General features: G+C 44.2%; 1 protein-coding gene across 1 annotated transcript in view; it reads right to left on the bottom strand.

The window, feature by feature from the left end:
• The window catches only part of PLEKHG1 (pleckstrin homology and RhoGEF domain containing G1), a 91460-nt gene that overhangs the window by 9857 nt on the left and 65466 nt on the right, over nt 1-16137 (bottom strand). Inside the window, exons 7-13 of the mRNA XM_007458748.1 lie at nt 16061-16137; nt 15875-15970; nt 15624-15710; nt 9065-9098; nt 6601-6696; nt 4926-4964; nt 2822-2844 (exon numbers count right to left, since the gene is read on the bottom strand). The exon at nt 16061-16137 is cut by the window's right edge and continues 145 nt beyond it. Coding sequence (XP_007458810.1) covers nt 2822-2844; nt 4926-4964; nt 6601-6696; nt 9065-9098; nt 15624-15710; nt 15875-15970; nt 16061-16137 — 452 coding nt within the window. The remainder of the gene's footprint in view (nt 1-2821; nt 2845-4925; nt 4965-6600; nt 6697-9064; nt 9099-15623; nt 15711-15874; nt 15971-16060) is intronic.

A 16137-nucleotide genomic window follows, 5' to 3' on the forward strand; every position in this document is an offset into this window, starting at 1 on the left:
AAAAAAAAAAAAAAAAAAAGTGGACTATTTGAAGACTAGGAATAAATGAATACACACACATATAGATATATGTGCACACGTACAAATATATATATTATATTTTGGCTCTTCTGTTTTTTTCCTTTACCCTTTAATATCTCTCCCTTTTCCTCTTACTCACACTGCACTGGTAAAATGTTTATAAAATATAGGTATGCAGTAACTACATTTTATAAAATAAAACAAGTTAGTATTAGCTAGTTAAATCATGATCAAACACTGTGGAAGTGTAACAAAACAATTCTGTGAACAGCCAGAAGTAATACCTTCTTAAAATCTCTCATTCCAGAAAAATTCCCAGACATTTTAGAAAATTAGAAACCCTGAATTGCTAATATCAAAGTATATTTTTAAGGTAACTACACTTTTTTTGTTTGTTTGTTCGGCCACGCTGCGTGGCTTGCGGGATCTTATTTCCCCAACCAGGGATCAAACCCGTGTCCCCGGCAGTGGAAGTGCAGAGTCCTAACCACTGGACTGCCAGGGAATTCCCAAAAGGTAACTACACTTGAAGTGAAGTTAGCAATAATTTGGAAGGTGAAATTTTATATCAAATAAATCATCAGGAGAACTGAGGAAGCTCTTAGATTTAGAAATAATCAGTATATGGATTGGACACAGCACACAAGTATGTAGTGTAGATCCCTCGTGATGAACAGTTTTCCACATTCTCAGCATTACAGTTACTTAATAATAACATAATAAGAGCTAATTTATGGGGCACTTGTTTTGTGCCAAATACTGTACTAAGCACATTGAAAAACATATCACATTTAATCTTTATAACAATTCCATAAATTAGGAAACTAAGTCTTGGTAAGGTTTAACAACTTGCTTACAGTCATACAGCTTATAAATGGCAGAAATGGATTTGAACCCATGTCTTAATCCTCAGTTTATATATGAGCTAAATCTCTCTCCCTCTCTCCTTCCCTCCATCTCTCGCTCTATACACACATGCACACACACACAAACACGGCTTTAGAAGGTATACTCTAGGAGAAACGTTAATCTCTTTATCTCTTTAATCTCTCCCTGCATTTAGTATACATTCATTTTTGTTAGGAGACGGAATTTTACCACTAAGAAAAAAGTACATTGGTGTTTTCTTTCTTTCTTGTCTTCAGATTTTATTAGCCTAATTTTCGGCATGTGGGATCTTCCCGGACCGGGGCACGAACCTGCGTCCCCTGAATTGGCAGGCAGACTCTCAACCACTGCGCCACCAGGGAAGCCCTTATCTTCAGATTGTATAAGGTTTAGTTAGTCCCCATATGGAGACTTGACTCGATCACTATTGTAGAAAGTTTCCAAGAAGCTCTTGAGATTGTATCTCTAGGACTAATAGAGCGATTCCACTATAGCTGGTACTAAGCCAGGCTTGCTCCGTGATCATAGCTTGGCTGCCTTACAAGGGCACTGTCCCAGTGTTTGTTTATGAAAACAAAGTACATTAAAAAAATCAAAATCTCATGCCATACTTCAGGACAATGAACCAATTCATGTTAATAAATTTCAAAAGCTTCCAAACAGAAATATGTACTACCTGAAAAAAATCCACATGCTGTAATTTTAAGCAAATAGCTTAGAGATGAGACCATGTTGATTTTTAGACATTTAGGCGTCTAAACTGAAAGATACATTATTTATTAACAGGGTCACTTTGGCCCTGTGCCAAGGAGTGGAGCACGTAGAATCGCGGGGGAGATTTTCACAGCCACGTTGCTACAGATACAGAGCATGAAGCGAGAAGCTGCGCTCAGTCCCCTAAGCACTGTTAAGTAAGCCAGTTGATCAGTAGGCATACTGGATGTGGTTTACCCAGGTCAGGATACAATATGCATGGTTCATAGGTAATAAATTTGAATATACATCTTCTAATACAACATACCATTTTTATTCTGCCTCTCCTAACCTTTTATTGGAGGGAGAAAAATCAAAGCTTGATATAGTGAAGTTTCATTATACCACATATGATCACACCTCTTATACCAGCAGCAGGACCATATTCTTAGACGGGGATCTTTGTGATTGAAGTCTGATGCTTTGAAAAGGGAGCAAATACTCAGGATGCAAGAGCCTCAGTCTTATATGCACAGAGGCACAGGGCAATGTGGGGTGCACCACACTAGCCCTGTGTGGGTGTTACATCTTTTTAAAAAAATTTTATTTATTATTCTTATTTTATTTTTGGCTGTGCTGGGTCTTCGTTGCTGCACACAGGCTTTCTCTAGTTTCAGTGGGCGGGGGCTACTCTTCGTTGCGGTGCGTGGGCTTCTCATTGCGATGGCTTCTCTTGTTGCGGAGCACGGGCTCTAGGCGCGCAGGCTTCGGTAGTTGCAGCACGCAGGCTCAGTAGTTGTGGTTCGTGGGCTCTAGAGTGCAGGCTCATTAGTTGTGGCACATGGGATTAGTTGCTCCATGGCACGCGGGATCTTCCCAGACCAGGGCTCGAACCCGTGTTCCCTGCATTGGCAGGCGGATTCTTAACCACTGCGCCACCAGGGAAGCCCGGGTGTTACATCTTAAGGTAATAGCTTCTGAATAGAGAGGTGGGGCAGAAGGATGAAGAAATCATTGCCTTGGTTCTGAGAGATGAAGCTGGGATGGTGAGGTGGAAGGAGAGTTGATAAGGATGAGCCCTAACTTAAATCTATTTCAACATGTAAAATAATTGTTTATACTTGGAAGATTAGCTGGAGATGAGACATATAAGGAAAGGGTAGGTATAAAGGGCACCTAAAGTAAACATTTCAAAATAAGAAATGTCAATAGTACTTACCTTTTGGATGTCTTGTGCTGTTTCTGAAAAATAAAAGTTTTTTATTTTTTAAGTTTGAAGATTAAAAATGTCTCTCTCATACATAGGTAAGCACTCATATTTTATAGGGCTTTTAAACTTATTGTTAATAATTGAAGCCCAAGCATCTCTGGGCTCTTGAGACCTAATTTTTAGAAAATGCCTCTCAGTTATCCAAGTATAGATCTTGTACTACATGTAAAACAACCATACATGTATCTGAGTGATAAGTATCTTCCTTAAATCCCTGAGAGCAATGGGCCAATTCATATTAATACGTTTCAAAAGCTTCCCCCCACCCAAATATATATTACCTGAAAAAAAAATCCACATGCCCTAAGCCATGAAACTCACTTAAACATAAGATTATGCTTCTGTTAATTTTTAAATATTCTATTGGCTTTAACTGAAGATATAGCATTTATCAACAGGGTCACCTTGGCACTGTGCTAAGGAGGGTGCAAGAGGAATTGTGGGGAGAGATTTACTAGCCACATCCTCATAGATACCCTTATGATACTCTGATCATGTGTGTCTCATCTTTCAACACTGTTTAATTACAGAAGCATTTAAAGTAAAAAGTGATCAAACCCTCTCCACAAATTCCACCCTGTAGAGGTAGCCACACTTACAAGTTTGATGTTCATCTTCCCAGGTCCCACGCCCACTGCCCCAATCCCACAATGCACAGTTTTTTTGTTCTTAAAGGTGCAATATGCAAAATTGAACTTCCTGCTAAATATATGTAGACGCTCTGATCAGTAGACAGATATGTACTTGATTCTTCTTGATAGCTGCAGAATATTCCATGTAGTATTCCAGTATTCCAACTTTTAAAACTATTTCCCACTAGATGGGCATTTTATGTGGTGTCTTGTTATAAACTCTGCAAAGAACACAGATACTCATAGATCTGTGCTCACTTGGGTGAGCACTTCTATACAGGAAGTGTACATTGTGAAATTTCTATAGGTGAAAAATTTGAAATTGTTGGTTCAAGAGCAAATACACATTTTAAATTTAAATGGGCATTAACAAATTTTGCTCCAAAAAGGTTGCAGAAATTTATACACCAACAGTTTCAGAGTACCTGTTTTTCTTTTCTTTTGGCCAAGCCCACAGCTTTCTCCTCTCCATTTATCTCATTTAAATGTATGATTTTTCTGATCACTAATATAGGTGACCATTTGTAAATTTTATTGGCAGTTTGTGTTTCTTCTGTGAAACTGCCCGATTATATTCTCTGCCTTTCAAAAAAGAGTCCACATCTACTGAGCCCACATGCCACAACCACTGAAGCCCACACGCCTAGAGCCCAGGCTCTGCAACAAGAGAAGCCACTGCAATGAGAAGCATGCGCACCGCAACAAAGAGTAGCCCCCACTCGCCGCACCAGAGAAAAACCCGCGCGCAGCAACAAAAACCCAACGCAGCCAGAAACAATAAATAAATAAAATATAATAAATAAATTTATTAAAAAGAGTCCTTTGTCCTTTCTTTTTTTTAATAGATTTAATTAATTAATTAATTTTTTGGCTGCGTTGGGTCTTTGTTGCTGTGCACGGGCTTTCTCTAGTTGCAGGGAGCAGGGCTACTCTTCGTTGTGGTGCGAGGGCTTCTCATTGCGATGGCTTCTCTTGTTGCGGAGCACGGGCTCTAGGCGCGCAGGCTTCAGTAGTTGCAGCACACGGGCTCAGTAGTTGTGGCTTGTGGGCTCTAGAGCGCAGGCTCAGTAGTTGTGGTGCACAGGCTTAGTTGCTCCGTGGCATGTGGGATCTTCCCGCACCAGGGCTCGAACCCATGTCCCCTGCGTTGGCAGGCAGATTCTTAAGCACTGTGCCACCAGGGAAGCCCTGTCCTTTCTTTTTGATATATGGGATTTCTTAACATCAACATTCACAGATATTCATCTTTCTATGCCCATTATCTATGCTGCAAACATTTTATGTCATTCAGCTTTACATTTTATAACGGGGTTAATCAAATCTGCCAATCTGTAATTCATCTGGTGTTTATTTTTTTTGTGTATGGTTTGACTTAGTGGATATCAACAAGAATGAAAAAAGAAAGTTATTTTAGGACTTACCGCTGGTCTTCACAACTTTATGCGATCTTGAGGAAGGTTCTGAGCGAAAAAATAAGGCCAGCATCATTTGCAAAACCAAATCAAGTGTTTTTCTTTATAAGTGAATTATTAGCTTATGGGCAAATGAATTGAGCTCTAGAAATTTTCTATCAAATTCACCTAAATCCTGATTGCTTAGAGATACTTAGCAGCAAGACATTCACTCTGTCAAAACTGTAGGATAAATATTAAGCTGTGCAATCTGGAGTCACCTAACAGAAAACCAACCCTACCAACTAGTAGAGCAATGTTCTGAGCTTTAACTACCACCTATAAGCGGATAATGTTCAATTTTATATTCTCCTGCCAGAGCCCTACCCCAAGCTCCAGGTCTCAGATGCCAACTGTCCATCTGACGTGTCCCCAACATGCCCATAGACCCAGCAAACTCAACATGTCCCAATCACAGCTCACCAGTCTCCCCCACCTGCTCTTCCATTTGGATTCTTACCTTAGTTGTCACTCACATTACCCTCCCTAGTTAGCGACCAGGACGCCATTTTAAGTTTCTCCTGTTTTCATCCATCATGGTCCTGTGGGATCCCAGGAATGCTCCACCCCAGTCACCACTGTCTTATTCCAAACCCTTACCATCTCTCGCCCAAGCTAGAGGAACAGCCTCCTACCTATGCTCCCCGCCTACTTCATTTTCCACATCGAGCCAGAACTCTCATTTTAAAAGGCAAACATTTCATTGCTTAAAATCCTTCCATAGCTTGCAGGATAAAGTTCAAACCCTCTGCGTGGCCTACTCGGCCTTCCATGATCAGGGCCCAATCTGTACCTCCAGCCACATCTCTTTCCGATTGACCTTGCCCACCTCCACCTCCGGCCCACCTTGCAGCCAGGCCAAACAACTGGCAATAGCTGTCTGATCTAAGGTACGCTGGCTCAAGTCTCAGGGCCTCTGCATGTGCTATTCCCACCCCATCAGGCTCCTCAGCTCCCAGATTCCATCTGGGGTACTGGTCCTCTGCTCTGCACGGCCTTCTCTCTCCTTCCTAGAGGGTTCACCTCTCTCCTGTGTCTCCCCGCTCTTTCTTCCATTCAACCTCTAGTACAGCTACAGCTCCACTGTATGAACTGGTATTTATTCAACCTTTTTTTGACACTCCCACTAGACTACAAACTCCTTGCAAGCAGGGATCCTGTGTATTATTCGTACATTCCCAGTTCCTAGTACAGTGCAGGAAATTAGGTAGATACTCAATAAATGCTGATTTTCATGGAAAAAAAAAAAATCTGAGGGCTAAGGGAATACTACATGAAGTCTGGTTTAGCAAATGTGTGTTAAAATTTTAGGTTTGAATACTCTTTGGGATGTGTCATTTACAGGATACAATTTTTCACTAGCGATAGTAAAGAGAATTTAAGTACCTGCAGGCCAATGGTAATAACATGCTATACAAAGTGAACTTAGTTGATTGACATGCTTTTTTATATTCACTGGAAAATAGAGAGTTAAGTAGAAAGAGTTTTGGAACCAAAGCTTGAGAGCCCCACCTGGAGGCATTCTCAAAGGTATTCAAACTGGCGGTGTGCTCAAAAACCGGAAAGAATATACCTTTTTGTCAGACTGAAAGGGACTTTCACGACTAACGCCCCATAATTATCTTGATTACCGCATCCTATTTACCAGATTTTCTTCTTAGCCGATGTGAAGCAGAACCATCTTTAGAGCCACAAAAGGCTTTTGTCTCTCCCTCAGGACTGTAACAGAAGCCTGGGTAATCTGTAACGTAAGAACCACATGCATCTATAAGAATGAAGTGTTCCGTAACGTCTCAGAAAATGGGTAGGACTTGTTTTGGATACCTATGGATTTATTCTTTTTCCTCAGGCATGGTAGAATCCCTCCTTCCATAACTGGTGTTGAATATGCATCTCAAGACTTTCTGTTTACTGACTGCTGGAGTGTGTTAGCAAGCTAGCCCACAACCCCTCCTCCAACCCCGCCCAGCACCCACCAGGCACACCCAGGCACGCTTTCTCTGTACTCTCTTTTTTTCACTCTCTGGCAGAAAGAGCTATAATCATTGGCTCTACCCTTACTAGAAAGTTAGTTCAAATGTGTAGGGTGTGATAACTTCCTACACCCACTCAGACTCATCTGCAGCTCTAAGAGCCACAGTGGTCAGTCAATTCCATGAACACAAAAATCCCTGCAGCTGAACCTGCTACCAAGGCCCCTGACACACTGCGGCTATGGGCCACAACAGAGGCCCTGTCAAGGTAAAACCAAATGGAGAATTCCCTCTAGGTAGCAATTTTGTGAGGCATTTGTGCCCGGCGTGGCGGTGGAGGGAGGCGAGCCCTTCCTGCCCCCGTGGAAGCCGTCCTCCCGGGCAGCGACTCTCCATATTTTTCTAGACATGGCTCCTTTGAACATGTGATGAATGGTTTAGGTTCTCTTCCCAGACAAGGGGTTTTCATTTTATTTCATCTAAGGGGTACACAGGTTTTGGATTAAGAAAATCTGGTCTAATCCTCAAGTACTGCAGCATATTCAAAGATCATCTGCACCCTAAAGCCTGAGGGTAAACAATTTTAGGACATAGCCGTAGACTGGCGTTCTTCAAATTGGGGTTAAGGCTCTTCAAGGGCATCTGAAGTGCAAGAAAGTTCTGAGGACTCTTAAAGACCACATACACTTCTCCAGTGTCAGAGGCCATTTGGTCCAATGGACTGGCCTACACTGTTCACAGCCAGCTGAGACCAAAGTCAGAGTAGGGCAAGTAAGGTTATTTTCCTAGGGTGAGCTGCTCTGGCCCAGGCCTGGCCTGGCAGAGAGGCACATGGCACCGATTAGAGGCTTCACATCATTCTGTGTGCTCACAGAATCTTAATGGTGTCCAAGAGCTAGCTCAGAGCCTGGGAATAAATAAACAATGTTGAATGTAGCTACTCACATTGAACAGCTGACCTCTCTGGATCCCCATCTTCCTCCATCTTTTCTCCTTTTCACCTGCCCATCCATGACCTTGCCTTCTCTTCAGAGCGCCCAGATATATTATATACATATATATATATTTTTTTTTATAGAAGAAGTAAGGGGTATATTGTGCAGCGGAGGAAATATGGCTAATATTTCATAATAACTGCAACTAGAATATAATCTTTAAAAATTGTTGTACACGTATAACTTATATAATACTGTAAATCAACTATACCGCAGTAAAAAGAATCTTAGAGAGATTTCCACTGAATAAAATAAGTGGAGTCAGAGAATACAGAGCAAGGAGCCCCAGCCCAGCTCTCTGGTGGGGATCACCTTGCATCATTTCTCGGCATCTCATGGACATGCAGTGGGGAATCTCAGTGACAGTGGCAGTGCTCATTTTCCTACTTCCGTAATGTTTCTTTATTTTTTCCCCCCCGGAGAATTAACAACCAGCAGGCTGGGGGGTGGGCTGGGGTAGGGTGGGGTAAGTGCATCAGCGTTTGCTCTTGGGGAAAGATTCCTCAAAAGTAAGTTATTTAGAAAGTTTCAGGTAAAAGTTTCTGTCAGACCTGGCTCTAAGTCTTTAAAGCTATTGCTTCTGTTTAAATTCTATTTAATCTGGGAGATAACAAGGATGTGATAAGTGCTTCGAACAGGCCTTATTTTATAAGAGCTCACTTATATTTATTCTCTGACTGCTATGAGAAGTCCAGAGACACAGTAACATATGTGGGGCAGTTGTAATTTTAAAATGTGACCGGCATTTGGAAAACCAATACCTATCTAGTTAGAGTGATTATTGCAGATAATCAACATAGATTTTCCACTAATGGAGCGAGGTGGGAAATCCACTGTGGGACCTTCATTTTTGGTGGTGGCAGAGGTGGGGCAAGGGTGACCCTGGAACCATATCTTACATCGTGAGTTGATGCAGAGACCAGTGGCAAGCCCTCGGGGAGCTCACAGATGAACCGAGAAATTACTGTAGAAACAAGCCAATGGGTTAGAAAGAGGGTATACTGTCTGCTGGCTCTGTTTGTTAAAACAGTGAATAGAGAGCTGCTACTTTCTCACAATTGACATTTGCCATAAACTTGTAGAAACTTGAGAGATACAAGGAGACAATGAGATTTCAAATTTTGTAGAAAACAAAACTTACGAATGGCATCCATTTCAAGTATTGCTTGCTTGGCCTGAAAGAAAGAAGGTGTAGCTATAATTGCAATGACCTTTTTTTGTTTCTTCTTTAAACTACCAATCCTAATACAGGTCTTATCCCACCTGAATGAGCGGTTTTGGAAAAGCTTAAAAAAAAAACAAAACTCATTTCTTTTAGGCATTAACACATAGTTCAAGGGATTCCAACAGATGAGCGTGTGGGTGGTAGATGCTGCACCACTGGTGCCCCAGAGCTAAGCTTACAGCCCTCACCTGGAGAGAAAGAAGGAAGGGAAGGAGGGGGAGGGAAGGGGAAGGAGACACAGGCAGGGAGGTGTAGGAGGAGGAAGGGAAAATAAGAGGGAGAGAGAGAAACTTTCACTGAAGGTTCCAAAACCTGGCTGAGCAGCGTATCAAAATCTAGATTCCTGCTACCCAACCCTAGTCTACTGAATCCAGCCCTGATCTATGGAACCAAAGGCTCAAGGGACAGGGCCTAGGATCTACACCAGCAGCCCTCCCCATATCCTTGGGGCCTTATAAGTCTTCTGAGCTGAATGCAAACTAGTTGCTGGACAGTTCCTCTGTCCTTCCAAATATTACGCGATTATCATCAGCTGACTCTCCCAGCACCCCTGGTAGCATCACTTGTGTGTGCCCTAGAATCTCCCAGAGGGGGAGAAAGAGCTGCGGTGTGGGAGAAGGCCCCTGGAGGACATGGTTTGTGATTCTGGCTCTAGCACTTAACTAGGCAGGTGCTCTCACATTCCTGCATGTGTTTCTTCGACCTTAAGATAGTAAGATAGGAGCGACCTTTCAAAGTCGCTACCAGGACCAAATGACAGGCACTCAACCCAAGTTAGTTACCATTTACTCCCGCAGGGGACTGGCCCTGATGACCCTGACTCTTGCTTTCTCTGCATACAAACTTCTCCCCGACTCAACCCCCCGAGCTTCTGAACTGTATTGCTTTGAGGCTTCTTTTTGTGTCACTATTGCCATATGTTATCAATGTATAGGGAACAGTGAAAAGAAAAGTTAATGGCCTTAACATGAATCATCTTGCTGAGGATTCAAAGAAGAAAAAAATTAGGTAGGTTTTCTCGCCTCCTTCATGTCATTTTCATTTTTCAAGGTAGTGTAATGGAACCTACAAACATTATGCTAAAAATAACTTTAAAAATAATTTTACTAATACTTTGTCACAGTATGTGATGATATCACAGTAAAAATGTCTGGGCTAAGGGGCAACCAAAAAAAAAAACACGAAACAATGCAGTCACCTTAGTTTTGAGAAAACAAATGCTTAGATTTTTATGACACTGATATTTCTATCATACATTCAGAGTTTGAGGTTACTAGTTGAAGTTAATTTCAGACACAAACGTTAGCTCAGTTTCCGTGAAGTGCGTTGGCAGAACCATGCGAATATATAAAATGCAACAGTCTCTACCTGAACCTTATTCGCAACTAATCTGGATGAAGTTTAGTTTATATACCACGTATATAGATGGGCCATATGGCTAATTTCCAGAAAGTTTCTTGGTATCCATAAACTTGTCTTCAAGAACTCAGTATTTTTTTTCCTGGTCTTGACATTTAATTTCAAAAAAAGTCTAGGGCCTCCCTGGTGGCGCAGTGGTTGAGAGTCCGCCTGCTGATGCAGGGGATACGGGTTCGTGCCCCGGTCCGGGAGGATCCCACATGCCGCGGAGCGGCTGGGCCCATGAGCCATGGGCGCTGAGCTTGCGCATCCGGCAACGGGAAAGGCCACGACAGTGAGAGGCCCACACACCACGTTCAAAACGGAGATAATGAAAATACTGAAGGAATTAAGGCTATTGACAGAAATGCAGATTACTGTAAAAAGGAACTAGAAACTAGAAGGAGGAGCCAAGAAAACTTAGAAACCATTTGCTGAGATGAAAGCTGAGCTCAAGGCAGTGAACAGAAGAATGAATAATGCAGAAGAGCAAATAAGTGATCTGGAAGAGAGAATAATGGAAATCACCCAGCCAGGACAGCAGACAGAAAGCCGAATGAAAGAAAACAAAAAAAAACAATCTAAGAGACTTACGGGATAATATAAAGTGTGCCAATCTATGCGTAATAAGGATTCCAGAAGGAGAAGAGAAAACCAGCTGCTCCGCAGCATGTGGGATCTTCCCGGACCGGGGCACGAACCCGTCGTGTCCCCTGCATCGGCAGGCAGACTCTCAACCACCGCGCCACCAGGGAAGCCCGGTGGTACATTTTTTGATGTTTGTTCCCATTATGTAATTCTTTTATTTGATAGGAGTAAATATAGTTTGAAAGCTTCAAGAAAATAACTTAAGAAACAGTCTTGAGAAGAGAGAAAACTTCAACTTAGTAATAATCCTGCTTACATAAAATAGAAAATTATGGTAAGCTCATGGTGGATAAAGTATATTAAATAAGTGTGTTTTCATGTTCCCTAGGAATAATGTGGTTAAGATCAACTTTGGATCCAGGAAGAAATGGGTTTGAATCCGGGCTCAGTCATATACTAGTTGCATAAACTTGGGCAGTTTACTTTCCGTCTCTGAGCCTCTGTTTTTATTTCTCTAGAATGGGGAGAATAAGACCTTTCTCGTAAAGTGTTTTGCTAAGCGTGAAATAATATAAAGTACTCAGCACAGTGTATGTGTGCTCAAGAAGCTGTAGCTAAAAAAAATAGAATGTTTACATCTATTTACACCTAAAAGGGTCAGGAACTTGGACCAAAAAAGCGCAATTCTACTGTGACTCTATTAACCATTATAAAACATAAAGGGAAAACTGCTTGGAATACACATCCTTAGTGTGGGAGAAAGAGGAAGGTCTGTAAGCTAGTTTCACTTTGTAATGGCCAATAACTGATTTTCAGAAGCCCTTTGGCAGTTTTGATTTTCCCAGGGACAGGTATACAACAGGTGGGGCATATCAAAGACACACTGCCATTGCTCAGAAGGGCATTGCCAGTCACAAGGCCAGCAAACAAGTGACTAACCATGAAGCAAATGCAGTTGCCTCTCTGCATGAGCTACCTGACACCTCGGAACGCCCTGATGAGATGAGACTCGTGCTTAAGTCAAAGCACACACCTATGCACATTCATTTCCTGGGCACCGAATCACTGCTGATAGCCCCTGAGAACAAGCTTCAAATACTTTTCAAAAACTATGCAAAGAGCAACCAGACTTTCCTTTCTCAGAAATCTCAGATCTCCTTGTTTTCCACCCAGTTTTACTCTCATGAGCATCATCGCATTTACTGCTCCACTTCATTCCTCCTCGCCTGGGCACGGACCATTTCCCCGCACGCGTGGATATCCATTCTCCACCCTCACCTTAGTTCCTCGCCACTTTACTTCTGATCACCCTTCCCTCCACTCCAGAACAGCAGCACACAATCATAGCCGCCCCCAGAGCCTCAACATCACCCAGAAGTGCACTCCCTTTCCGCAGGACTCCAGAAGTCCCCTCTTCAATTACACATCTCTGTATTTTCCATCTCTCCACCTTAACTCTTGCTGAACCAGCTCTCTGACTTATCCTTCAACCTGTGCCTATTTTCCCGGCTGGTTTCACCCTCCACTCAGCCTGGAAATCATGCTCAGTCACTGCAGGTCGGATGCTGGGTGGCACTGTCTTCCCTTGCCCACTTAACCTTCACCCTCACCGCTCTGCCAGTCCTCAGCCTTGGGGAACCCACATGCGCCCCATGGCTCCTCAACACTAGTGCTGAAGTTGCTGGATCAACACACACATTCATGGTGGCCAGCTTCAGTGGGCCTAGAATCCTTTCACAGATTACTGTAGTCATCCCTACTGACTTGCTAGCCTGTGTTCTTGCTTATTTTATTTTTAGTTTTTTATTTATTTTAAGCTATTTATTTGTGGCTGAATTGGGTCTTCGTTGCTGCATGCGGGCTTTCTCTAGATGTGGCGAGCGGGGGCTACTCTTCGTTGCGGTGTGCAGGCTTCTCATTGCAGTGGCTTCTCTTTATGTGGAGTGTGGGCTCTAGGCACATGGGCTTCAGTTGTTGTGGCTCGTGGGCTCAGTAGCTGTGGCTCGCAGGCTCTAGAGCGCAGGCTCAGTAGTTGTGGCGCACGGGCTTAGTTGCTCTGCGGCATGTGGGATCTTCCTGGACCAGGGATCGAACCCGTGTCCCCTGCAATGGCAGGTGGATTCTTAGCCACTGCGCCACCAGGGAAGTCCCTAGCCTGTGTTCTTTAGCACGTGTTCTGAACCCCTCCACTCTCCCTCGGACATCCAGCCCCATCTTTGCTTCACTCACCCAGTAGATGCCGTTACCACCAACTTCAGTGAAGGCAAACCCTTTAAGTTCCCTCAAGTCCACCTCAAAGTTTCTCCTTTCTCCTTTTTCTTCTCCCCCAGCTCAGGGAAGATGTTTCTGACCCTTTCCAAGACTAGCCCCTATACCTACTGGTAAAGTGAATATAAATAGTGTAATTAGCGTAGAAGAGGTGAATAGATTTATTACCTTTGTATAGAGACGCACCGATTTTCTGGTTCCTAAGACCATTAGAGACGCACCGATTTTCTGGTTCCTAAGACCATTAGAGACGCACCAATTTTCTGGTTCCTAAGACCAATGGGATTACTTCTGTCCTTTAAATGTTTTCAAAAGCCATATTGCAAACATACGGAGGCGTGCATTAGCCGTTCTTGCATACTTTTTCAGTAAATAAGAAGTTTTGAGCTTCCAGCATCAAGTTCACGATCTAATGTTTTTATTAGACTATATTTACAGTACATGCCCCCATCCCCGAAATTCGGGGGTTAAGGATGATCTTATTCTGCCATCTCCCTGGGGGTCACATTCCAAGGGGTGTCCACCTCTTATCTTTACTGTCTGCTGTTCCCTTTCCCTGTCCCCTTAGCCTACAGGTCCACCATATTCTTCAGGAGGGCAAAGCGTCTTGCTTTGATCTTACCTCCCCTCAAACTACCACCGTTTGTCTCTTCTGAACCTTGTTTTAAAAAGAAGGCTACACCCAGTCTGTTCCTTACTTCTCCCTTTCTTGTCCACCCACTGCCCTCTCGCCCTTATCTCTCAGTTGCCAAATCTAATATGTACTTTTCTGTTTGAATCTGTCTTCATCTCTGCAGGCTTTGAGATGGTTACTCCACTCGTTCTCGGTGACATTCCTTCCTTTGTTACCACACTTTTCTCCTTCGGTTTTCTTACTGCCTCGTTCGGCTGCTCTTCCTTTGGTTCTTCAGCAAATCTCCCAACCCTTGCTGGTCACTCAGATGTTGGGATTCCCAGGGGTCCGTCTTTCCTTTACACGTTTGTGTGGGTCCTCCTATCAAATCTCGGGGCTTCGGTGACTGGCTGTGTGGAGAGACCTGCGTCTCTCTCCCTGCAGCTGAGCCGCCCCTGCACACGCGTCCCTGCTGCTCCCTCTGAGGCCCATCCACTCGGTCCCTCCCCTGGGCAACCCGTCCTGGAACTCACACCACCATCCTCTTGGCCCAACTCCTGACTCATGCTTGACTTTTATTTCTCCCTCTCCTCACGCACTTGGTGGGCAAAATCCTGTTCCCTCTGCTTCCACGACGGGCTCTGCCTCTCCCCCCTCTCTTACGCTCCCTGGCAGTGCCCCTCGTCTCTCTTCTAGGCCACTGTGGAAGCCTGCTAATTCTTCCCCTGCCGCCACTCACACTCCGCCAGCTGAACCGTCACACTGTCCCAAAGTTAGACTCTCAGAGCACAGGGCGGCCCATGCCACCACCCCCCAACCCCTCCAAAGCCTTCAGTAGTTTCCCACCACGAAATCCCAGGCTCCTCAGTGATTGTGTTCAAAGCCCTTCAAAGGCCGGCTGACTGCTTTCCACTTTTCTAGTCTTACGTCCTACTCCATCTCCTGAGGACTCGACCTTTCCGTCCGGGCACACTCTGTGTGCTGTGAACACAGGGCCCCTGTTCACACCTCCTTGTTTTCTGTTTACGCTGTTCTCTCAGCTTGGTTTCCCTTTTTCTCTTCCCCCACTTAATAAAAGAATTCCTCATCCTTCAAGACTGAGCAAACAGGCATTTTCCTCCCTCTCCTCGCTCGACTGTAAGGTCGAACACTTTATTCTTCCGCAGTACTTGGCTTACACCTCTATGAATTCATCATATCATTTATATGACCAGCTCCCTGGTCTGCAAATTCCTTCACGGCTGAGTCTAGGTCTTGCTTCCCACAGAGCCTAAGCCAGCTTTATCCACCCCAGGTGCTTAGCACACCTTTGAATAATTCTCATAACTGCCTTTATTTTCTACTAGTTCTCTAGGAATTCCCTTACAGTCGTTTCCTTATTTTTCTTCTTTCAAGCCACAAAAGGAACAACAACAACAAACCAAAAACTTCCCACCGAGCCTCCCAACATATGAATCTTTCCAGTACCAATGCCCGGTTCGGTTGATCCTTACGTAGCCTATCTCTCAACTGTCTTAATTTTGAAGATGCACATTTGCTGCCGTCAGGCTGTCTTTCTGGGACTTGAATTCCTTTCAGTTTTACTGTCTGCGGCCCTCACGGTCTTACCTTAGCCGGAATCTTCGCCGCATGATTCTCCAGGATCAGCCTCTTCAGGTGCAGAACCCACAGGCGTTTGTCTTGCTGCGACTTCGCCTACCAGGAGGAGACGTGGACAGTCATGCCACCCCACCAGTCGCAAGACACAGACACTCCTAAGACCCTCCGACTGGATGGGACACACGTGGGGTGGCCAGAAAGTCCTGCAAAGGCCTCCAGGCATGACGCACAAGGGCGGGGAGGCGAGGGGGTGCTGGTACCTGAACGGTGTGCTGCAGCTTGGGGTTCTGGTAGTGGAAGACGCTGAAGCTGAGGGGCTCCTTTGGGATCACTTCCACCAGCATGAGGTTGCCGCACTGGAGGGGCGGGCAGAGAGGGGGAGGCAGGCTCGCAAGAGGATGGAACCAGCGCCCCAGTCCTCGCCCGGGACCTCTGTTCGGACCTACCAGGATGTGAGCTTTGTACGTAAACGTGTCGTCTCTCTTCTTGGTGATGAGAAGCAGCTTGTCAAAGAGGAAGAGCG

The sequence above is a fragment of the Lipotes vexillifer genome, unplaced genomic scaffold (genome assembly GCF_000442215.2).
Source record: "Lipotes vexillifer unplaced genomic scaffold, Lipotes_vexillifer_v1.1 scaffold639, whole genome shotgun sequence".
Classification (NCBI taxonomy): domain Eukaryota; kingdom Metazoa; phylum Chordata; class Mammalia; order Artiodactyla; family Lipotidae; genus Lipotes; species Lipotes vexillifer.